General features: G+C 43.6%; 2 protein-coding genes across 2 annotated transcripts; both read right to left on the minus strand.

The window, feature by feature from the left end:
• Positions 1–2,829: 2,829 nt before the first annotated feature.
• Positions 2,830–24,660, minus strand: LOC141784032 (uncharacterized). Its single transcript, XM_074661714.1, has 4 exons — positions 24,609–24,660; positions 17,014–17,298; positions 4,173–4,441; positions 2,830–2,838 (listed from the first exon to the last, which is right to left on the minus strand). Exons 1-4 carry the CDS (start codon positions 24,658–24,660, stop codon positions 2,830–2,832), a joined length of 615 nt encoding a protein of 204 aa, XP_074517815.1.
• LOC141784033 (scavenger receptor cysteine-rich type 1 protein M130-like) lies at positions 4,523–15,543 on the minus strand. Its single transcript, XM_074661716.1, has 4 exons — positions 15,417–15,543; positions 8,783–9,106; positions 5,219–5,503; positions 4,523–4,647 (listed from the first exon to the last, which is right to left on the minus strand). Exons 1-4 carry the CDS (start codon positions 15,472–15,474, stop codon positions 4,523–4,525), a joined length of 792 nt encoding a protein of 263 aa, XP_074517817.1. The 5' UTR covers positions 15,475–15,543.
• Positions 24,661–25,175: the final 515 nt, after the last annotated feature.

A 25,175-nucleotide genomic window follows, 5' to 3' on the forward strand; every position in this document is an offset into this window, starting at 1 on the left:
CCTTAAACACAAAAGTAAATCAAATTCATAGAAATTAAGTACATTCTTTAAGTGTAAAATTAAGTAAACTCCTTATCAAAAATTAGCCAAATTCTACTGAAATTAAATTAAGTAAAATTCTTATGAAATAAGAAAATTCCTTAATTAATAAAATTAAGTAAAATTCTTATGTAAAATAAGTACATTACTTAGTAATGAAAATTTGCTAAATCTTTTATTACAATATTTAGTGAAATTGTTATGAAATAAGCAAAATCCTTAGTTAAAAAAAAGTAGTAAAATCCTCAATTATAAATGTGTTAACTACAACATCAAGGAAATTCCAAAAGTACAAAATTCAGTAAATTCCTTAAATACAAAAGTAGATAGATAGATAGTAACTTTATTGATCCCGAGGGAAATTCAAAAGTAAAATCCATAGAAATTAAGCACATTCTTTAAGTGCAAAATTAAGTAGATTCCTTATGTACAAAAAATAGCCAAATTCTACTGAAATAAAATTAAGTAAAATTCTTAAAAAATAAAAATCATGAAAATCCTTCATTAAAACATTAAGTGAAATTCTTATGAAATAAGCAAAATCCTTCATTAGAAAAAAAAAAAGTAGTAAAAGTAAAATCCTCAATTATAAATTTTCCTAATGTACAATATTAAGCAAAATTCTAATGAAATACGAAAATTCCTTCATCACACTATAAGCTGTTAGTAATCTTTTATTTTTTGCTCCCATTTGTATTATTATGGTTATTTATTTTAGCTAAATGTGGTCCTGCTTCCAAAATCTTGCTCACAACAATAAATAAGCCATGTGAACCACAAGGGAGCGCTAAAGTGAGCTCATACAGTTCATGCGTCACTAAACAGATGAAACTGGTGCAAAAACAGCCTCTGGTTTTTAATAATCTACTTTGTTTGCTAGCTACATGACTTTGATTCATTCATTATATATTTTTGAATCACAAACACCAACAGATTGTCAACGTGGCAGCAGATATGCTTCACCAACCCTGGATGTGCTCCAGATCTACAGATCCAACAGTAGGTGATATCAGGATTTAATACTTAAATTGTCTTCAAATTTGATTTGCACGTTGGTAATACAGAGTTTATTTTAATTTAATATATAGCATTGTTCCCGATCGGCCTGGGTCGGTGTCTTTGGCTGCTTGGACTCCGGTATTCCTGCTTTCAAGTCTAGTTTTCAATGACACTTTGTTTGTGAGGTGTTTTTAGAGATTTACATCTTCAGTAGGAACCAATGAGCTACATACGTTCTGACAGGAAGTCAGAAAGTATGAAAAGACTAATACATTGTTGGTTTTCATGTTGAGAGTAAGAAAAATATAGTATATAATGTAATATAATAAATCCAGCCTTCTTGTTTAAAGGGAACATTCATATAAAATGAGCTGCTGCTGGGTTGTCTGTTATAAATCCATCTGGATGTGAGATGAGCTCTTTGGAGGTGCTACTCTGCTCCCTGAGCTCCTTCCTCTTCAATCAGCCCTCCTTCAGCTGCAGGAACACCCAGGTTATAATAATCCGGCTCAGCCTTCTCCCGTCTGCTCGGCCTCTGCCCCCTGGTGCCCTGGAGACACATGACAGCACACAGATGTGACTTCCTGCATCACTCCTCTCTCTTCACTTCAAATAAACACAGACTGAGTGCTTCATGTCAGTCAGTGGTCTGAACAACAGACGTGTGTCAGTACCTTATAGTAGAAGTAAAGGCCAATGTTCGCCGACAGCAGAATCAGCGGCAGGACGATCGCTCTGATGATAAAAGGCCTTAGATCTGATCAAACACATGGACAGTCATCACATCACATCACATGACTTCATGAGTCCAACAGCTCCCATTAAACACAAACTGTAGTGACCTGAAATCTAAAAAAATTCTTCAATCTTTTTTATGTGAATCCAGGCTTTGAAGACAGAGACTGTTCTTTGTTGGACAGATTAGAAAGTCCTCTGAGATTAATCTGTAGAAATACAACTGACGTGACTTTAAAGAGACTTTATATGTTTATAACCAAACATGCCTTCTCCTACAGTAGACTGTTTCTGTTGACATTTATACACTCTGTAGAAGTTTGGTTACTATATGACATGTTTTACACAATGACAGTAGTCACAGTGTCATTCCACAAACAACAACATGCATGGATTTATTATGATTATGTCATAACCCTTAAAGTACTTTGCTAAAGTAGTTGTGAGCAGACGTCCTAAAGTGACGTCATCTCCACATAGAATTTGTATTCATGTTTTCATCTAATGATCATCATGATAATCCTGTTTTTAATGATCTCTGAAGGCTTTGACAAAATGTATCAAACTTCTTAAATACAAAAATAAGGAAAATTATTATGAAATAAAAGAAATCCTTAGTTACAAAATTAAGTACAATTCTTATGAAATAAACAAAATCCTTAATTATAAATTCAGTAAAATCCATAATTATATAAAAAAAAAAAAATCTAAATGCCAAAATTACATAAATTCGTGAAGTACAAAAATATGCAAAATTCTTACGAAATAAGAAAATTCCTTAAGTATAAAATTAGGTAAAATTCTTATGAAATAAGAAAATTCCTTAAGTACAAAATTAGGTAAAATTCTTATGAAATAAGAAAATTCCTTAAGTACAAAATTCAGTAAAATTATTATAAATTAGAAAATTATTTAAGTACAAAATTAAGTAAACTTCTTATGAAATAATCAAAGTCCTTAAATTATAAAAAATAAGCCCAATCCTTGATTACAGAATGAAAGCGTCTCTGTTGTCAGCTGATCATTTCCACATTTTCCAAACCTGCATGTAAACAGTCAGCTTACCTGCGACGGTGAGAGAGATCAGACGGCTCTCAGAGAAGAAGTCGTGAGAAAAAACATAGGCTGTTTTCGAAACCGCATACTATACTAGTAGTACGTACTGATTTGGCCAAAATGTAGTATGTAGTATGCAGTATGCGAACAAAAGCAAAATCTCCAGTATGCCAGAAATACCCGGATGACGTACTGATTTGGAAAAATTCTCCAGTATGCATCGGACCAGTCTATCTCGCCTACTGTATCCCACAATGCAAAGCGCCGGAACAGCACAGGCTACGGGTATAAAAACAGCAGCCAAAAGCTGCTCTTTTTTTACGTTTTCTGTAGCCATTTCAACACTAAATTCACTTCTGAAAGTTTTTGAGGCGAGAAATCAACTGTGTAGATTATTAATATCGGCAGTTTTACGAAGTTAGATGGCGAATCGAACATTTGTTCCACCGTTGTCTGAGTTTAGAAGCTCCACAGAATACCGTGACAGCCAGCGAGCGCCTGCCCGGGTCGCTGCCAGCAAGCCGGGTAGTCACGCTCAGAGACCGCTATGAGCTGCTGGAGCTCTCTAGAGACCGGTCTGTAGACGAGAGGCTTTGATTTCCTTGTTGACGGATAGTTTGTTTAAATATCACAACACAGATGTCCATTATAAATTAACAGGAACCTGTGTTTATTTGCCTTTTTTCGAGTTAAAAAGCTCCACAATCACCCGCGGGCGTAGCTCGCTGGAGAGCCGGCCAGTGACGCTCACAGAGCGGCTGCAGAGCAGCAGAGTGGCGAGGGAAGATGAGAGGAGAGGAAGAGGAGAGAGAAGAGGAGAGGAGAGAGAAGAGGAGAGGGAAAGAGCAGCTTCTGACGGGGCAGAGAGGTTCCTGATGAGACAACATGACACTTTTTTAACATTTCTCTAATATCTGGAGGGAGATCAGTCCTTTTGCTGTAACTGAAAAAGCAGTTTGAGTAAAGTAAACGTTGTGGATGAATGTTTTATATTTCCCGTCTCTCCTCGTTGATGATCCTGTTTGTCGGACTTCTTTATGAGCTGTCAGAATAAATAGTTTAAACCTGCAGTATCTTATAAAGTAAACAAGCACAACATAAACAACAAAATCAAAGTTGTATTTTTTGATAATATTGTAATAGTGGTACAAGTTAGTTTTTTTGTCCTGTGCTTTAAGAGCTGGTTTGAAGGCTTAAGCCTCGTCTAGCATACTGCTAAATACATCACTTTAACTGTCACATACTGCATACTACTGAGGAACGCAGTATACAGTATGTACTGTATACTGCATACTGCGCTCCTCAGTAGTATGCAGTATGCGGTTTCGAAAACAGCCATAGACGTGATAAACACAGCTGTAGCTTCCTTGGTGGGCGGGCTCTGCAGCAGGAAACAGGAAGTGGGCGGAGTGATTGACAGCCGGCTGGGTGTAGTTGAGTGCTGAGGTGGAGGAGGTGAAGTTGAGCTGGAAGGAGCCTCCTGGGTACTGTGGCTGGATGGAGCAGCTGATGGTGAAGGTGGAGCCCCTGAGCACGTGAAACCCCTGCTGATGGGCCTCGGAGACCCCGTCCACGGAGGAACACCCAGAGATGTTGGGCTGAAGCAGCAGGTCTGTAAACACAGAGATGATTGGCTGAGAGCTGTGGCACGTTCAATCTGAAAACAGAGTGTTCAATGCACCGCCATTTTCATTTAAACGTTTTTCTGTGTTTTGTTGATCCTCCGTTCAACTAAATGGACCTGATCTTGTGCCTCCTCGTCTCCTCGATCCTCGATGCTCCGGCTTGTGATCCAGAAATCGATCTCAGCTCTCCATCCTGAAAGACAACCCAATTCCTAAAATGCATCAGGAGGAGCGAGGAGGCTTGCCGAAGGAGCTATAAGCGACGATACATCTGTGTATACTTTGTGTAAGTCTTCCTCATAACGGATATCCACAACTGAATTATGACTAGTCGTAATAGATATAGAGGTTATAGATATCTGGAATATGAACTCTGACTAGTCACAATGACTTTATAGATATCTGGAATAAGAACTCTGACTAGTCAAAATAAGGTTATAGATATCTGGAATAAGAACTCTGACTAGTCAAAATGAGGTTATAGATATCTGGAATAAGAACTCTGACTAGTTACAATGTGATTACGACTAGTCAGAATGTAGTTGTAGATATCTCTAATGTTAATTCTGGATAGTCAAGTTGAGCTATTAAATGTTAAAACAGCTCTCCATACACTTCTCTACACTTTAGGATGTCATTGTCCTGGATAACTTTACAGTTCAGTCCAATGGAAACCACTGACTGTCACTGTGACGGAGGAAGGAACATACTGGAAACATTACTGTCATAGATGATATCATACATGATGTCAATGATGGGCTTACCTGAGCAGGTGAGATTCAGGATGTAGTTATAGGAACCTGATGCTGCACACTCCCTCAGGGCAGATCCAGACTGAACACAGTCAGAGCTGATGATCCTCCACACAGGTCTCCGTGAGGACTCCTCTCTCCGTTCTACAGAAACAGCAGAGCCACAGTCCAACTGGCTGCAGGCAGCAGCTGCTTCCTTCAGGTTCCAAACAGAGTCAAACACTGGTCTCCAGTCTCCCTGTTTCACCTCCAGTGTTCCTGCACAGCGACTGTCTCCTCCCACCAACCTGACAGGCTCTGAACAGACACAAGAGAGTCGTCAGTAAAAGAATAAAGTGAGTTTCATTAGAACAGAAATGAACCAGATCAGAGCTGCAGCTCCTCTTCTACCTGAGCAGGTGAGTCCAACAGTTTTGCCAGGTGAGCAGGTGTTTCTATCTGAGTCTGAGCTTCTACAGTCCAGGAGAGCAGACTCATTGCCTTCACACTGGAACTCTTTGGTCCACATTGAAGCCTCCACATCTCCATAGAGCGCCCCCTGGAGGACTGAAGGAGCCCCACAGCCAAGCTCCCTACAGACCACCTCTGCATCCTGCTGGTCAAAGTCAGCGTCACACACTGAGGACCAAGACTGGTTAAACTGGTTAGTCTTCACCTCCAGTCTGCCTGAGCACAGACTAGTCCCATTCACCAGCCTGACAGAGTCTGGAGAGATGATAGAAGATAAAATAGAGAGAGATAAAAGACACCAGACACTAAATAAAAAGTTGTCATGAAACAACAATTCAGTGATTCAAACTGGACTCAGAACAGTTCCAACATGAGTTCATCATCAGGACACATCTTTTCACTGCTCATTGACAGTGACTAACTGGAGGATTTCAGGCAGGAGTTGATGTGGGAGAGGGTTGGGTTGTGGGGGGAGTTGGTGCTGAAGTAAATCTTCGTGTCATCGGCATAGCAGTGGAAGTCCAGGTTGAAATGGCGGAGGATCTGACTGAGGGGGAATATGTACATTATGAAAAGGAGTGGACCGAGTACAGAGCCTTGGGGGAAACCTTGTGTGCCTGAGGATGTGGCAGAGGAGTTGTTTTGAAGGGAGATGAAATGTGATCTGTTGGTGAGGTAGGACCGGAGCCAGCTGAGTGCAGTACCTTCGATACCGATGTCTTTAAGTCTGGTGAGTAGATGTTGTGACTCACGGTATCGAAGACTGCACTCAGGTCCAGGAGGATGAGGATGTTGAGGGCTCCGGTGTCAGCAGAGGTGAGGAGGTTATTGAGGACTTGGAGGAGTGCAGTTTCTGTGTTGTGGAGGGGGCGGAAACCGGATTGAAGGGGTTCAAACAAGTTATTGGAATGCAGGTGGGATTGGAGTTGTGTGGAGACGAGGCGTTCGAGGGTTTTGGAGAGGAAGGGGAGGTTGGAGATAGGGCGGTAGTGATTGAGACAGGAGGGGTCAAGACCAGGTTTCTTGAGTGTGGGGGTGACAGCAATGGTCTTGAAGGCGGAGGGGACAGTTCCGTGGGACAGTGTGGAGTTGAAGAGGTCGATGAGGTAGGGGCATAGGACAGGGAGGCAGGACTTCAGCAGGGAAGTGGAGAGGGGGTCGAGGGAGCAGGTGGTGGGTTTGGACGAGCTGATGAGTTTGGAAATGGTTGCTGGGTCAACTGGGTCGAACCGGGAGAGGCGGCGATGGGGGGGAAGGGGTCCGGGGGTCCAGAGGGACGGAGAGAAAAGGGGCCGGTGTGGTTGCTGCTGGGTCAGACACGGGGAACAGTGAGTTGTTGATGGTGGTGATTTTGTCGGCGAAGACCTGAAGGAATGAGATACAAAGATCGGATGAAGGGTCAGAGAGGGTGTTGGCACAAGGCTTGAGGAGAGTGTTGACAGTGGAGAAGAGGGTTCGGGGGTTACGGGTTGGGTCATTGATGATGGTGGAGAAGTAGTCAGACTTGGCAACAGTGATGGTGTCTTTGTAGGTGATAAGGTGGGATTTATAGGCTTCGAGGTGAACAGTGAGTGATGTTTTTTTCCAGAGGCGTTCTAGTTGGCAGCCGGTCTGTTTGAGTTTTTGGAGGTGGGGTGTGAACCAGGGGGAGGAGGTGTTGAAGGAAACAGTTTTGGTTTTTAGGGGGGCCAGTGAGTTGAGGGAGGCAGACAGTGTGGAGTTGAGGTGGTTGGTGAGATCATCAGGTGAGGTGAGGGGTCGGTCCAGGGGGAGGGCATTAGATAGCAGGTCGGAGAGATGGAGGGGATCGATGGACTTGGTGTTACGGAATGATATGACTCTGGGGAGTTGCAGACGGGGTGTTGGGGAAGGGATTGTGAATTGGATGAGTTTGTGATCAGATAGGGGAAAGGAGTATGGGTAGATGTTGAGAACCGGGACGTTGACAGAGCAGACGAGATCGAGAATATGGCCTTTAATGTGTGTGGGGAAGGTGATGTGCTGGGTGAGGTTGAAGTTGTCAAGTAAAATGGTGAAATCAGAAGCAAATTGACAGGTGGGGGAGTCCATGTAGCAGTACGGATAAAGGGAGGGATGATGCTGGGGTAAGGAGTTCAGACAGATCGGAGAGGAAGGATGAATTTGGTTAAGGTGGGCGATAAATGAAGATGACTGAGGTGGAGCAGGTTTTAAAGGCAAGGGATTTGAATGAGGTGACTGTAGGGAAAGTGAGAACTGTGGTCCTGAGGTTCCAGTTGAATAATACTGCGAGGCACCCTCCACGACGGGAGGGGCGGGGTTTACAGAGGAACTACAACTGAATTATGACTAGTTGTAAATCCAGTTTCAGATATCTAAAATGTAATTCTTACTAGTCACAATAACGTTATAGATATCTGGAATAAGAACTCTGACTAGTCACAATGAGGTTATAGATATCTGGAATAAGAACTCTGACTGGTCACAATGAGGTTATAGATATCTGGAATAAGAACTCTGACTAGTTACAATGTGATTACGACCAGTCAATGTAGTTGTAGATATCTCTAATGTTAATTCTGGATAGTCAAGCTGAGCTATTAAATGTTAAAACAGCTCTCCATACACTTCTCTACTATTTAGGATGTCATTGTCTTGGATATCTTTACAATTCAGTCCAATGAAAACCACCGACTGTCACTGAGACGGAGGAAGGAACATTCCTTGAAACATTACTGTCATAGATGATGTCACAGATGGGCTTACTTGAGCAGGTGAGATTCAGGATGGAGTTAGAGAAACGTGATGCTGCACACTCCCTCAGAGCAGATACAGACTGAACACAGACAGACTTGATCCACCACATAGGTCTCCGTGAGGACTCCTCTCTCCGTTCTATAGAAACAGCGGAGCCACAGTCCAGCTGTCTGCAGACAGCAGCTGCTTCCGTCAGGGTCCATCCATAGTAACTGACTGGTCTCCAGTCTCCCTGTTTCAGCTCCAGTGTTCCTGCACAGCGACTGTCTCCTCCCACCAACCTGACATCATCAGACTCTGAACAGAAACAAGAGAGTCATCAGTAAAAGAATAAAGTGAGTTTCATTAGAACAGAAATGAACCAGATCAGAGCTGCAGCTCCTCTTCTACCTGAGCAGGTGAGTCCAACAGCTTTGCCAGGTGAGCAGGTGTTTCTATCTGAGCCTGAGCTTCTACAGTCCAGGAGAGCAGACTCAGTTCCTCCGCACTGGAACTCTTTGGTCCACATTGGATCCTCCACGTCTCCATAGAGCGCCCCCTGGAGGACTGAAGGAGCCCCACAGCCAAGCTCCCTACAGACCACCTCTGCATCCTGCTGGTCAAAGTCAGCTTCACACACTGAGGACCACCACTGGTTAGAGTGGTTAGACTGGTTAGTCTTCACCTCCAGTCTGCCTGAGCACAGACTAGTCCCATTCACCAGCCTGACAGAGTCTGGAGAGATGAAAGAAGATAAAATAGAGAGATAAAAGACACCAGACACCCAATAAAAAGATGTCATGAAACAACAATTCAGTGATTCAAACTGGACTCAGAACAGTTCCAACATGAGCTCATCATCAGAAAGCTGTCAAGCTGAAGAAGGAATCCTTTCAGGCTGGTTGCTGGTTGGCCGAGGGGACTCCTGAAGCAGCAGACATGTATGTTTCATATTAGTGATGTGACGGTGAGGAAATGTTCCCACCGGTTAATAAACTCATGACAACACCAGTGTTACGGATTACGCCGGACATTTCACAAGAACAGATGACGGTCATCATGTCTAGCGCTCTGACTTTGATCTTTACCGTCGGGTGGCGGTGTGTCTCGCCTGTCCAATAGAGCTTTTGCTGAGGGGCTAGAGGGGTCTACCTGGCGCCGCTGCGCCGCACACACCGGCTGTGACCGCTCCATCCTCCTCGCGGCAATTACCTCATTAACGTTGTGGTTCCGTCATAGCATTTGGGTTTAAATCGGAAATATTGCCAAATAGGTGCGTTTGCTTTTTGCTTCAACACCAAATCCTTCGCCATCGTCTTGTCCGTCAACTCTCTCTCGTCCTGTGTGTGAATCTGACTCCTGCTACTCTGAGCTGACTCCTTACGGAGCAGATGCATTCACTTTCAGATCGTAGCGTCCGTCTGTTCTGTTAAGTGGAATTATAGTGAGGTTACATTAGAGGATGTTACACGGACCTTCTATGTGTGAACACTTCCGGGTCATGATAATAAACGGACTACGTTACTACACCGTTGAGCCGACTCGCTGTCTACTTAATCTGCACTCTCACACACAGTAACGTAACATGGTGTCAGAAGAAACACGGAAAAGCAGAGAAGAAGTAAAGAAAAACTAAACCTGAAAACCGACAGAAAATGGACGGAGGCGCGGTGTTGCCACCGAGAGTGGACGGAAGCGCCACGGTGCAGCAGTTAGCGCCGCCAGGCAAGTTTGACTTTACCAATGCTAACGAATGGCCGAGATGGATGAAGCGCTATGAACGCTACAGAATAACAACTGAATTGGACAAAAAATCACAGGAATTCCAAGTGAATGCTTTTATGTATGCTGCTGGAGACGACGCAGAAGATATCTTAAATGTGCTGCCGCTCACAGAGGAGCAGAAAAAGTCATACGATGCTGTTACGGCGCATTGTGTGAGCAAGCGGAACGTCATCTTTGAAAGAGCACGCTTCAACCGGAGGAGTCAAGAGCCGGGTGAGAGTGTGGAATCTTTTATAACGGCTGTACATACACTGGCGGAACACTGTGAGTTCGGAGCTCTGAGAGACCAGTTAATCAGGGACCGAATTGTTGTCGGCATAAGAGATGCTAGGCTGTCGGAAAGCTTACAGCTAGACGCTGATTTGACATTGGGAAAGGCCATGACGAGAGTGAGGCAGAGTGCAGCGGTGAAAAAGCAACAGCCTGTGCTGCGGGGGACAGAGCAGACGACGGGACATGTTGAGGCTGTACACAAAAAGTACAATAAGGTACCAAGGACGGCGAAAGAAAAAACTGACACACCGTCATCAGGATGCAGCAGGTGTGGACAAATGAAAAAACATTTCTGGAAAGACTGCCCTGCTCATGATGCCGAGTGTAGGAAGTGTCATAAAAAAGGACACTTTGCAAAGAAATGCAGGTCAAGCGGCGGCGTCCATGACATCACAGACGCACAGACAGGGAGCAATGAGGAGGATTTTGCTTTCCTGGGAGAAATGTGCTCTGATGAGGAGGAGGAGTGGATGGAACTGTTGCAGCTGAACAGGGAAAATACTGTTTTTAAACTGGATACTGGAGCCACTGTTACAGCAATCCCAAGCAGCACCTACTCCATCAAAAGTCACGGGACACTGCAGCCGCCAGGAAAAGTGCTGTATGGACCAGGAAATCACAAACTGGACGTTAAAGGACGTTTCAAAGGCAAGTTGAACTTTGATTGTAAAACAACAGAACAGGACATTTATGTTGTTGTTGGGCTGTCCAAGCCACTACTGGGTCTTCCTGCATTAAAAGCTCTTGCCCTGATAAAGCGTGTCTGCACAGTGCAGGCACATCAGGAGGATTTTAAAGCGCAGTACCCCGCAGTGTTTTCCGGCTTGGGGAAATTAAAGGAGCCCTACAAGATTGAGCTGGAGCCAGGGGCAGTTCCATACGCTCTGTCAACGCCACGTCGGGTGCCCCTGCCCATGCGTGATAAAGTGAGAGCAGAACTGAATCGCATGGAGGACATGGGAGTGATCTCCAAAGTGACCCAACCCACACCATGGTGCGCTGGTATGGTTGTGGCACCGAAGGCGCAGCCAGGAAAGATACGGCTGTGTGTGGATCTAACACACCTGAACAAGTGGGTGCGGCGAGAGAGACACATACTCCCAGCAGTCGACCATACACTAGCTATGTTGGCTGGGGCGAAAGTCTTCACGAAGCTGGATGCCACTTCCGGCTTCTGGCAAATCCCCTTGTCAGAGGAGAGCTCGCTCCTCACAACATTCATCACCCCATCCGGACGCTACGCATTCAACCGACTGCCGTTCGGGATCTCATCGGCCCCAGAGCATTTCCAGCGTCGCATGTCACAGATGCTGGAGGGGTGCGAAGGAGTCGTGTGTCATGCGGACGACATCGTCGTGTACGGAGAGGACATGCAGCAACACAACGAGAGACTGCACCAGGTCCTGATGAGGTTGAGAAAAGAGGGACTCACGCTAAATGAAAAATGCGTGTTCGCCAAAGACAGCATCATGTTCTTGGGTCACCGTGTCACAGCAGATGGCGTGACACCCGATCCAGACAAGGTTAGAGCTGTTATGGAGATGCCTGAACCTACCGGGGTCGAAGGAGTAAGGAGAGTGATGGGGATGGCCAACTATCTGGGCAAGTTTCTACCCCACCTTGCATCATACACGCGACCAATCAAAGATCTGCTCAGTGAGAAAAATTAGTGGTGCTGGGAGGCGCCACAAAAAGAGTCATTTCAGAGACTGAAAAATTAACTGAGTTCACCACGAGTGCTAGCTCCATACTCACCGATAGCAGAGACATGCGTATCAGCTGATGCCTCGTCCTTTGGCTTAGGGGGTGTCCTGAATCAACGACAAACAGATGGGACATGGAGACCAATTGTGTTCATCTCCAGAGGTCTCTCCGAGGCTGAAAAACATTATGCACAGATCGAAAAAGAGGCTTTGGCAGCTACATGGGCATGTGAGCGCCTGTCACCCTATCTGCTGGGACTGCAGTTCGAACTAGAGACGGATCATAAGCCTCTAGTGCCACTGCTGAGTACAAAGGCACTAGATGAGCTCCCGCCCAGAGTGCTGAGGTTTCGACTGAGGCTGATGAAGTTCACCTTCGACATCGTGCATGTGCCCGGTAAACGCTTGATAACAGCGGACACGTTATCAAGAGCCCCGGTGAAACACATGTTCACACAAGATGAAAAAGACAATGAGGCAGAAGTCAAAGTGTTTGTGGACGTTGTCGTCCATAGCCTTCCTGCTACAGAGGCAAGATTAAAGGGAATCCAAGAGAAACAGGCAGCTGACCCCATATGTGCAAAGCTCATCGAGTACTGTCAGACTGAGTGGCCTGAGAAACACGCCCTCCCTCCTGAGCTGGGGCCATACTGGCCTGAAAGAGAAACCCTCACATTGGCGGGAGAGCTGCTCCTCAGAGGTCAAAGAATCGTGATACCCCACTGCATGAGGCCAGAGATTCTTCGTGACCTTCATAGCGGCCACCAAGGTATAGTCAAGTGCAGAGCGAGAGCCCGCCAGTCTGTCTGGTGGCCGGGACTGTCTGTACACATCAGTCAGCTGGTGGAACACTGCAATACATGTTCACAGCACAGAGCAGAGCACAGAGAGCCTCTGCTTACAACTCTGGTGCAAGCCAGACCCTGGCAAAGAGTGGGTACAGACTTATTCTTCTGGGAGAAAAAGACTTATCTCCTAGTAGTGGATTACTTTTCACGCTACATTGAAGTAGCCCACCTCAACGTCGCCACTGCCAACACAGTTATTGCAGCCCTGAAAGAGGCGTTCAGCCGCCACGGTATACCAGAGACAGTTATGTCAGATAACGGACCGCAATACAGCTGTGAACTATTCAAAGACTTTGCCACTGAGTATGGTTTTACACACGTCACAAGCAGCCCGAGGTATCCACAAGCGAACGGAGAAGCCGAGCGTGCTGTGGCGACTATTAAAAGACTGTGGAAAGGAGGAGAGGAGAAGCTAAAAGCTTTGATGACATACCGCGCAACACCTCTGGAATGCGGTTACTCCCCTGCACAACTCCTGATGGGGAGACAGCTGCGTACCACCATACCACAGCTCCCAGCGAGTCTTCATCCCCGCTGGCCGAATATCAGAGGGTTCAGGAAGTCAGAGAAGCGCGCAAAGGAGAACCAACGACGCAACTACAACCTGCGGCACAGAGCCCGCCCTCTGCCACCACTGCAGGCTGGCCAAAATGTATGGCTGGCAAAAGAGAACAGACCAGGGACAGTTGTTCAACAGGACACAACACCCAGATCTTATATTATTGACACTGATGAAGGACAGGTCAGGAGAAACCGCACACAGGTTCGCACAGTAAACCATCCAGAAGTGCAGTCAACACCACCTGATACACCTGTCACACCCTCAGAGCCAGTTAACACAGAGACACACACTCAAGAGACAAACACACCATACGTGACTAGCTCAGGCCGAGTGTCACGCCCACCTGTGCGTATGGACTTGTAAGTGAGTTACTGGGTGGGGGGAAAAGAAAAGGGAAAATTGTTGGAAATAAATGTTTTCTATTTTCTGTTTAGGAATGTTAGAAAAATGTAATAAGACATTTTAGGTGTTTCAGAGGTCAATGTCTGAGTTCAGTGCTAGGATACCTGTAAGAGGATGTTATTACAGCAGAGTTGAAGATGTTAAAAGAGGGTGGTGTTCTTACTTAAAAGGGGAGGTGTTATGTTAAGTGGAACTATAGTGAGGTTACATTAGAGGATGTTACACGGACCTTCTATGTGTGAACACTTCCGGGTCATGATAATAAACGGACTACGTTACTACACCGTTGAGCCGACTCGCTGTCTACTTAATCTGCACTCTCACACACAGTAACGTAACACCGTCGTCCGACTATCTGTTGATAATATGCCGCTGATACACCAACATGAACTAAATGGGTTTTATTTCTTTAAAAAAAGCAAGACGAGGGTGGGGACGGTGGGGAGGTAATGTAATCGGTGTGTGCCCGACCACCGTGTAACACCAGTAACACCAACTACCACGACAAGCCTATTTCATATCTACAGATATTAGGGATGTCGATAATTAACCGTTTAAATGTTAACCGACATTAAGCATTTTAACTGATTAACGCTATCGGTTAAAAAGGTTAAAAGAAATGTTAATAATTAACTCAAAAGCTGAGCGGCTCAGAGGAGCGGCTCATCACTTTAGGGAGAAAAGCTGGTCCACCTTAACAGCCCACCTTAAGAGACGGAGCCGGAGTTGCAGGCTACAGGAAGTCGGCTCTGGTCTCTGGCTCGCCTGAGTGGAGCGGAGTTGTAGTTTCATAGCATTTATTCACCGACAAATAAACTGTACACACACTGCTACACCTACGATCACAGCTAGAACGCCACCAACAACCTCACACTCACCACCAACACACACACACGGTCTGTTGGCAACTTGCTCAAGTTACGCAGACTACGTGTGCGGTGGCGAACACGAAGCCTCCGGCAATGCTAGAGCTGCTAACGTAGCACAAACACACACACTGTTTGACACTCGCTAAAGTTAATCCGGGCAGACACACAGCTGACAACCTGCTAAACTAAACTAAATGTGCGGTGGAGACTTTTACTGGGAAAGTGGCTGCATGTCTGCGACACTACACGCAGCATCGTAGCTGCTAAGTTAACGCTCCCGGACGGTGAACTGGAGACTCCCGTCAACCAATATCTGTTGTGCTCCTGCAGCTGGTACGAGGCAAATCTTGTCAGTTAATGGTTAATAATCGGTTAAAGAGGGTCAGTTATCGGTTAAGAATATTTTTCAAAATGAGCATCCCTTACAGATATACAGTATATCTTGGTGCTTTCAGCAGCTGATTTACAGAGGCAGCAGATCAACAGACTCCATCATGGCTGCTGGAGACAGTCTGCTGGGATTCTAACTGGTGCTTATGTGTGTCATTGTGGGTCAATTACTGTCATAGATGAGGTCACTGATGATGTCACTGATGGGCTTACCTGAGCAGGTGAGATCCAGGATGGAGTTAGAGGAAACTGATACTGCACACTCCCTCATAGCAGATCCAGACTGAACACAGTCAGACCTGATGATCCACACAGATCTGAATGAGGCCTCCTTTCTCGGTTCTACAGAAACAGCAAAGCCACAGTCCAACTGGCTGCAGACAGCAGCTGCTTCCTTCAGGGTCCAGCCAGAGTAACCCACTGGTCACCATTCTCCCTGTTTCAGCGCCAGCGTTCCTGCACAGCGACTGTCTCCTCCCACCAACCTGACATTATCAGGCTCTGAAGAGAAACAAGAGAGTCATCAGTAAAAGAATAAAGTGAGTTTCATTAGTACAGAAATGAACCAGATCAGAGCTGCAGCTCCTCTTCTACCTGAGCAGGTGAGTCCAACAGCTTTGCCAGGTGAGCAGGTGTTTCTATCTGAGCCTGAGCTTCTACAGTCCAGGAGAGCAGACTCAGTTCCTCCACACTGGAACTCTTTGCTCCACATTGAAGCCTCTATGTCTCCATAGAGCGCCCCCTGGAGGACTGAAGGAGCCCCACAGCCAAGCTCCCTACAGACCACCTCTGCATCCTGCTGGTTAAAGTCAGCTTCACACACTGAGGACCACCACTGGTTAGAGTGGTTAGACTGGTTAGTCTTCACCTCCAGTCTGCCTGAGCACAGACTGGTCCCATTCACCAGCCTGACAGAGTCTGGAGAGATGAGAGAAGATAAAATAGAGAGAGATAAAAGACACCAGACACTAAATAAAAAGATGTCATGAAACAACAATTCAGTGATTCAAACTGGACTCAGAACAGTTCCAACATGAATTCATCATCAGAAAGCTGTCAAGCTGAAGAAGGAGTCCTTTCAGGCTGGTTGCTGGTTGGCCGAGGGGACTCCTGAAGCAGCAGACATGTATGTTTCATGTTAGTGATGTGACTGTGAGGAAATGTTGCCACCAGTTAATAAACTCATGACAACACCAGTGTTACCTATTACACCGGACATTTCACAAGAACAGATGATGGTCAACATGTGTAGAGCTCTGACTCTGATCTTTACAGTCGGGTGGCGGTGTGTCTCGCCGTTTCAGTTGAGCTTTTGCTTGGGGGCTGTAGGGGTCTACCTGGCGCCGCACACAACGGCTGTGACCGCCCCGTCCTCCTTGCGGTGTTGACCTTATTAACGTTGTGGTTCCGTCATAGCATTTGGGTTTAAATCGGAAATATTGCCAAAAAGCAGCGTTTCCTTTTCGCTTCGACACCAAATCCTCCGCCATTGTCTTGTCTGTCAACTCTCCCTCATCCCGTGTGTGAAACCTGACTCCTGCTACTTTGAGCTGACTCCTTACGGAGCAGATGCATTCACTTTTAAATCGTAGCTTCCGTCGTCCGACTATCCGTTGATAACATGCCGCTGACACGCCAACATGAACTAAATGGGTTTTATTTCTGTAAAAAAAGAAAGACGGGTGGGGACAGTGGGACAGTGGGGCCGTTATGTAATCGGTGTGTGCCCGACCACTGTGTCACTACCGCGACAAGCCTTTTTCATATCTACAGATATATATCTTACTGATGATGTCACTAATGGGCTTACCTGAGCAGGTGAGATCCAGGATGGAGTTAGAGGAAACTGATGCTGCACACTCCCTCAGAGCATATTTAGACTGAACACAGTCAGACTTGATCAGCCACACAGATCTGAATGAGGACTCCTTTCTCTGTTCTACAGAAACAGCAGAGCCACAGTCCAACTGTCTGCAGACAGCAGCTGCTGCCTTCAAGGTCCAGTCAGGGCCACTCACTGGTCTCCAGTCTCCCCGTTGTTTCGCCTCCAGTGTTCCTGCACAGCGACTGTCTCCTCCCACCAACCTGACGGACTCTGAACAGAAACAAGAGAGTCGTCAGTAAAAGAAATGAATTTAAAAAAAGATTAAACTGAGACTTGACTTTATTTCTTTGTTTCTCTCTTTTTAATTACCTGTTGAGTTGTGATTTTCTTCAGCCTGGAGTCCTGTAGAAATACACAAATATTTATTGTTTTAAGTAAATTTGGAGATGTGACGGAGCCGCTGGCGGTGTGCCTTTAGACCGGTCCGGCCGTCAGTCATGTGATACGTCTTGCTTGAGTATACTTCAGTGTTTACAGTCTGCAAAGTTAATCGTTCATTTAGTCAAATTTAGTTCAAATTGCCATTATTCTGGCCTTTCTAGTTCATTGCACTGGTTAGCATTATAGCTAGGCTAAGGTTAACGTTTAGCAGACGCCTGGAACGCCTGGAAGTGTATAGCCAAACAGAGGCAGAGTAAGGGCGGGCATACTGGGTCGGCATGCCCAGCAAGTCTTGATAGTCTCTTCAGCCCATTGCAGCGATACGTCAACGTGAGAGGCATATTGGACCTGGCAAGACTGGCCTGTAACCCTGTACTAGTGAACAGGGGAGCTGCCTTTTTTCTGAATAAAAAGCCCTATAATGTCTACATCTCTCAACCGATTTGAACAAGTCTGTATGCCAATTGGACAAAGGCTATATTGTTAATATCTTTAAGGTTGGTGAGCTGGACTTTGACTATGTTGGTGCCTAGGCCTCCTGGAAGCTTTCAGCCTCCTTGCCCAAGGCACATTGTAGATATGGCCTCTGTCCACTTGGCATACCCGAGGCCCTGCAGTAAGGAATTGGAATTTTTTATTGTAATTGGATTTCTGGCCCTCAGTGTTTTGAGCCCTTTTATCAAATTCATTCTCTGATTTACTTCAAACTTGGCACACAGAAAGCTCTGCCTCCAGGAATTAATTTACCAAAATTTCAGTTTTAAAAAATCCATAGTTTTGGAAATATAAACACTAAAAATGTCAATGTTAATGTATTGCCAGTGGACATGTTGACCTTTCCTGACCTTTAACCAATTAAGGCCATATTTTAAATTCTGCAATGAATTTTGACTACAAAATTGCACCACATTATCTCTGCGACCTCCTAAATCAATTGGCCTTGGATATGTATTGCTACAATGCCCCTAAAAGGAAGTAGCCATGGAGGAGAGATAGAAGCCTGAAACCCAGGATTCTGGATTAGAGGATCAATATTAGGTGCCTCTAAAAATTCCACATCATTTAAAGCTATTTTAGCTGAAACATGACTTTGTCCATTTCAAATACTTTATAATGTGAATTCCCCTAACTTTCAACCCCCATTCATTTGTAATTTCAAATGGACATCTCCCCACAGATTGTATAAAATACATAGAGATGTGAAACCAGCATGGGCTTGCTCTAGAATGAGTGGAGATCAACATATTTCAGTTTGAGCACCCCAGAAGCTCTAGAAAAAAACTTCTGTCCAAAATCACCCCCTCCCATCAAGGGCTCTCAGACTTGACCCCACTAACACCCTTTAGATGTGTAAAGATGGAGTCATTTTTTTTGCAAAACACCTAGAACCACCACATTTTAGGTGCTTAATCTTGACCCCAAGAACTATCGCTGCTCCACATTTGGGGCCTGTAGGTCCTCTGGTGCCCGAGCAATAGCCGTAAGAACTTTGAGAATTTTGGTGGAAGAAATGGGTGTGCAATAACTTTCTTTCTAAGGCCTCCAGAGCTTCCAAATTGTATTTGTAGCAAATTTGAGCTCTATAGCTGCTCAGGAGCCCGAACAGCATCCTAACCAAAAAAAATTTTTTTTTTTAAATGTCCACTTAAAAATACCTTTATGTTGGCGACTTTGCCTCACTTTGGGGGCCATTTTGGGGCTCTTACCAAGAGTTTCCAAAATTGGGTCACCAGTTTGTCACTTTGTGCCGTTCGAGGCCACAGTGTCTGCGGGTCAATCCAAGCAGTTTTTAGTTTCATATTCTGCGGTTAGGCTTTTATTCTGAACGATACTCGGCCCAAGGGAGGCCTTCTCAACCTCCAAATATGGATCAAATTAGATAACTTGATGAAATATAAGTCACTTTGGATGTGTATGACATAATTCATAAGAAACTGTGCCCTATTCTGCCTAATTTGGCCAAGTTTTAATTATTTTTTTGCATTTTCTCACTAGTTGAGGTCTACTGTTTTGGTCTTGTCTAGAGAAGTGTGTTTTTGCATTTTCCTGAAGCCCAATCGCCTTGGCACTTAAACCACATAGTTGAGGGATGAATATGTTAGATTTTGGTGTCTCTAAATCCCTGAGAACCTTCATAAAAAGGCCAACGTATGTTTTTTAAATTTGAATGGGAAGGTATTGCGATTGGACGCCTGGCCTGCAAAATTTCCCTCACTTCCCTCATTTGACCCAAAGGATGACCAAAGGGGCTACAACTCGGTACATCTTAAAAGAACAGTTCATGATGAATAACTGACAAGAGTTTCATGGATCTAGACCCTTGGGAACCAGATTAGACACTACGTACCAAAACTTGGAAATAATTTCAAGTGTGGCAAACATGCACTTGTTCCAATCTTCTTCATTTTTACAACATCAATGTGTGTGTGTGTGTGTGTGTGAGAGTGTCGCAGCCAAAAGTTCAGCATCCTAGTACATTCCAGCACAAAGTTATGAAGTTTCTCTTTTCTTCATGTTTTTACATTAAAGCTGCAGTATGGAAAAAATAAACAGCATTTATTCATCTGTGGGAAAGGGTGTTACTGATGAATTTTCAGCCTCCTAGCGCAAGGCCTTTTGAATATATAGCCTCTGTTCACTTGGCATACCCAAGACCCAGCGGTAAGGGATGCGAAGTGGACAAATGTTGTCGGGATGGTGGGTGGTGTCCAATGGCAAAACCTGAGCGATTATGGTATTGCAATTGGGCAACCCCGTCCAATGGCAATACCCAAAGAGCCTGCCATCTGGTGGACAGATGAAGAGTTGCGCTGAGGGCGCAGAAAATTGAGAAAACCTTGAAATATCATAACTCCGCGGGGGAAAGGGCCAGAGCTCCAGTATTCGCCCCCCTCGATCATCGTAAAATTTAGTTCATTTAGAGCCCTTGTTGAGTCTGGAAATCTCAGGCCTTGGGCCTAGAACGGCTGAGATCCCAGTTCAATGTTCTTCAATGTTCAATTTTAATAGTGTCAGAAAGTCAACACAGGTTACTCAAATGAATCACTTGATGCTGTACAAGTATATTGCAAGAAAAATAGAGTTTTATTGTGTTTTAAAAATCAGAAGACATAACACAATCAAACCCGAGCCGATCCGGAACGCGACTGTCCGCTGGCTTTACATCATAACCTTATATACTTGGAACAAAGAACTCATCCTCCTATCTTGCCATCAGAAATTTTAGTATTCTTCAATTCTACTGGTCTCTGTCAAAATATCTTACTAATTAGCATATACCCTTATGATCTAGTTGCCTCCCCTGCAATCCATTATGTTAGAGACAGATTTCCCTGTTTTGGGCCTCTTAGTGTGGCATCTTTTTTCTACACAGCTATGAAGCGACTTGGAGTTCGTTTGCATTACGTCACTAGAGCTGTGAGTTACAGCGGCCAGTGTGAGTATTACAGCACTGGGGTCAATACAGCAGCACCATGATTATATGCTGTTTCAGTAGTAAAAACAGGGTTATAGGATTAATACTTTTATCATTGTTTATCACATTTTTATATAGTTAAAAAGGGATTACTTCTACACCCTTTCCCTGATTTTTAGGACCCAGGACGGGACCCAAAGGGAAAGGTTTTGAGTGTCCACTTGGAGTTTTGGACCCCATGTTAAGGTATCTGAATTGGACACTTTATCTCCCCAGGACCATAATGGTGATAATACAGCAGTTATAAAAAACTAAATAATCTAATAGCGTAATTGTTAACCAACACATGCCATCAGTTTTATTGTTTGCAATATTAGACACATATCGTTTTTAATACGTGTCGTACATTTCATGTTTTAAACACAAAATCGTGTTAGATATAAACATCACTAAGCTAACATTAGCTGATATCGTTTAGCTAACAATAACGAACGTTAGCTAGCTCTTATCTGATGTCACAGAAGCAGACGTTTTGTAAAGATGTAACGTTAACTTGAACAGTTGATAATGTGAAAAATGCTGAAAAGAAAATGTGATATAATAGTACTAGTTTTTAATAATGACTTAATAATTGATTGAATCCACCATATAGAAGGACAGACCACTGATCCAGGAACTGGGAGCAGTGACATTAACGTATTTAACAGTTTTTCACCAAAATCTTTGGGAAAAGGAAAAAAAATGGTAACGTTATCTTAACGTTACTCCTCGTAGTTAGAATATAAAACGACTCGTTGAAATCGGTTGAGAAATATAGACGTTATAGTGCTTTTTAATCCAGAAAAATGGCAGCTTCCCCGTTCACTTGTATAGAGTTACAGGCCAGTCTTGCCAAGTCCAATATGGCGCCCACGTTGACGTACGGTCCAGGAGTCAATGTGGCGTCTATGTATATATGTCTTTGTGTACATGTCTATTGATATACTGTATGTCTATGTATGCATGTCTATGTGTACATGTCTACTGTATGTATTTACTGTATGTCTATGTATACATGTCTATGTACTGTATATATGTCTATGTATGTATATCTATGTATACATGTCTATGGTCTCTCCTGTTTTTGACCTCAGTAATGAAGACGTTGGGTTTCCTGTGGTTGCTTCACAATAAAAGTCCCACTGTATTTGTCCAGTTGAGGTGTTTTAATGTGAAGCAGCAGCAGGAAATGTTAGCATGTTAGCAGCTCAGATACGGCTGTAGGAGAGTCAACAGGAAACAGTGAGGCTGATATCAATCAGAGCAGCTTTCAAAAACAGCATCACTGGTTACATGCTGCATCGTTTCCTCTCAATGTGTGACTCCGCCACTAAAGATGAAAACCACTACCAGAGAGATCATTACTGAGTATACATACGGGTGCATTGATTACAGAAATAATAACTGACTAAAAATAGAATCAAAAACTTGGTTTGATTTGGTGAAAATATGGTAGATTATAACCAGGGCTGTAAAAGTTAATGTGTTAAGGCAAATATGTTTTAATGCCATTAATTTCTTAATGCATTAACACAACTTGTGATTTTTAGGTTGTAGCGGCTCAGTTTTAAAGCTAGAGTGAAGATACTGGTATCATGAAACTAGGAAACATAAGGAAAAGGCATGACCATTTTCAAAGGGGTCCCTTGACCTCTGACCTCCAGATATGTGAATGTAAATGGGTTCTATGGGTACCCACGAGTCTCCCCTTTACAGACATGCCGACTTTATGATAATCACATGCAGTTTGGGGTCAAATCATAGTCAAGTCAGCACACTGACACACTGACAGCTGTTGTTGCCTGTTGGACTGCAGTTTGCCATGTTATGATTTGAGCATATTGTTTTATGTTAAATGCAGTACCTGTGAGGGTTTCTGGACAATATCTGTCATTGTTTTGTGTTGTTAATTGATTTCTAATAATAAATATATTTACATAAAGCAGCATATTTGTCCACTCCCATGTTGATAAGAGTATTAAATACTAGACATATTTATATCTTTAAGGTACATTTTGAACAGATAAACAATGTGTGATTAATTTGTCATTAATTGTAATAAATTATTTTAATTGATTGACAGCCCTAATTATAAATTTAATGTGTACGATTTTACAGCATCCATGTTCCCTTTTTGTCTTTTCTTCCTTTGAGTGTGGAGGTGATGTGATGTGATGTGATGTGATGTGTGTGTGGGTGATCAGTGTCGGCCTGCCCGATACGCTGAATATGCCATTGTGTAGGGCCCCACAAATCCTTTTTTTTCCTTTAAATTAGGGCTGTCAATCGATTAAAATATTTAATCACGATTAATCACATGATTGTCCATGATTATTTCACGATTAATTACAAATGAATCACACTTTTTTTTATCTGTTAAAAATGTACCTTAAAGGGAGATTTGTCAAGTATTTAAAACTCTTATCAACATGTGAGTGGAGAAATAGGCTGCTTTATGCAAATTTATGTATATATTTATTATTGGAAATCATGTCTCTCCTCTCCTCTTCCCTCTCCTTTCCCCTCTCCTCTCCTTTCCCCTCTCTTCTCTCCTCTCTCCACTTCCCTCTCCTCTCCTCTCCTCTTCCCTCTCCTATTCTCTTCCCTTTCCTCTTCTCTCTCCTCTCCTTTCCTCTGTCCTACTCCCTCTCCTCTCCTCTCCTCCTCCCTCTCTCTCCTCTTCTCTCTCCTCTTCTCTCCTCTTCTCTCCTCTTCTCAGTACGACATTCGGGTATTTTTGGCATTTGTGGATTTTGCTTTTGTTCACATACTGCATGCTATATTTTGGCCAAATCAGTACGTACTACTAGTATAGTAAGGGGTTATTCTACTAGTATAGTATGAGGTTGTACTACTAGTATAGTACAGGGTTATTCTACTAGTATAGTAAGAGGTTGTACTACTAGTATAGTACAAGGTTATTCTACTAGTATAGTATGAGGTTGTACTACTAGTATAGTACGAGGTTGTACTACTAGTATAGTACGAGGTTGTACTGCTAGTATAGTATGAGGTTGTACTGCTAGTATAAGATAAGATAAGATAAGATGAACCTTTATTAATCCCCGGAGGGAAATTCAGGTGTCAAAGCAGCAACATCAGCAAACAGAGTGAAACACAGGAGAGGTAAAGGTATACAAAAATGATAAAAACAATACTAGAGATATAAAAGATACAGTGAATGGGTGAACATAGTGTGTACAGACCGTCAATAAATAAATGTAGTATGTGCAATAAATAAATGTATTATGTACATGTGTGCAGTCTATAAAGTGGTATATAGGATGTATAGTGTAAGTAAGTGTAAAGAGCGCCAGTGGTTAGAGTCCACAATGGTTGCAGATAGTGCATGTTTAAAGGCAGATAGTGCATGTTTAAAGTTCTTAAAGTCTTCATAGTTCTCATATGGGGGTCAGCCTTGGTATAGTATGAGGTTGTACTACTAGTATAGTACGAGGTTGTACTACTAGTATAGTATGAGGTTGTACTACTAGTATAGTACGAGGTTGTACTACTAGTATAGTATGAGGTTGTACTACTAGTATAGTACGAGGTTGTACTACTAGTATAGTATACTGTAATATGAGGGTTAGAATACAGCCTTGGTGTGTGTGTGATCAGTTTGTTCTCTGATTTAAAGATCATTACAAATGTGTGAATAATAACACATCATGTTTAGTCCTACCTGAGCTCCACAGCAGCAGCAGCAGCAGCAGCAGCAGCAACAGGTGATCCATGACATCCAGGTAGACCCTCTGTCTGCTCTGTGTGTGCTGTCCTCACTGGAAGAGCTGCATCTTTACTCATCATTTACTTCTCTTTAGTTTTACACATGATATTTATACCCCTCTGAACTGCATCTCTGTTAAACTGATATTTTGATAAGAAGCTGCTGACAGATCACTGATTCTAAGACTGTGGTTTCTGGTACCGTGACAACCAGGGCAGGCTGAGATGTTCCTCTCAGATTAATGCTGTCAGAGTGTTCTTATCATTTCCAGGTAAATGTGTTAACCTCAGCAGAGTCGTTCAGAGGAGACTGAACTACAGCTGCAACTAACCATTATATCAATAGTTGATGAATCTGTCCATTCTGTTATTCAAGTAATCAATCACTGAGGAAGGAACAATGCAGGAAAATGCTGATCATAAATGGTGCTGGATGATATTTTAGTGTTTCAGTGTGTCGTCTCCTTGTTAACTGCTGCTTGTTTTATCTGACTGTGTCTCACTCGGTTCACTGACATCATGT

This window comes from Sebastes fasciatus, chromosome 15 (assembly GCF_043250625.1).
Source record: "Sebastes fasciatus isolate fSebFas1 chromosome 15, fSebFas1.pri, whole genome shotgun sequence".
NCBI classification, from domain to species: Eukaryota; Metazoa; Chordata; class Actinopteri; order Perciformes; family Sebastidae; genus Sebastes; species Sebastes fasciatus.

What these genes read in the sequence shown, in the direction of transcription:
- LOC141784033 (XM_074661716.1), bottom strand. Translation starts at nt 15,474, where the DNA reads ATGAGGGAGTGTGCAGTATCAGTTTCCTCTAACTCCATCCTGGATCTC. An exon ending in CCTGGATCTCACCTGCTCAG is followed by an intron (nt 9,107 to 15,416) that starts GTAAGCCCATCA and finishes TCATCTCTCCAG; the next exon opens with ACTCTGTCAGGCTGGTGAAT. An exon ending in CCTGAATCTCACCTGCTCAG is followed by an intron (nt 4,648 to 5,218) that starts GTAAGCCCATCA and finishes GTTGTCTTTCAG; the next exon opens with GATGGAGAGCTGAGATCGAT.
- LOC141784032 (XM_074661714.1), bottom strand. Translation starts at nt 24,660, where the DNA reads ATGGATCACCTGTTGCTGCTGCTGCTGCTGCTGCTGCTGCTGTGGAGC. An exon ending in GCTGCTGCTGTGGAGCTCAG is followed by an intron (nt 17,299 to 24,608) that starts GTAGGACTAAAC and finishes GTTTCTGTTCAG; the next exon opens with AGTCCGTCAGGTTGGTGGGA. An exon ending in CCTGGATCTCACCTGCTCAG is followed by an intron (nt 4,442 to 17,013) that starts GTAAGCCCATTA and finishes CTGTGTTTACAG; the next exon opens with ACCTGCTGCTTCAGCCCAAC.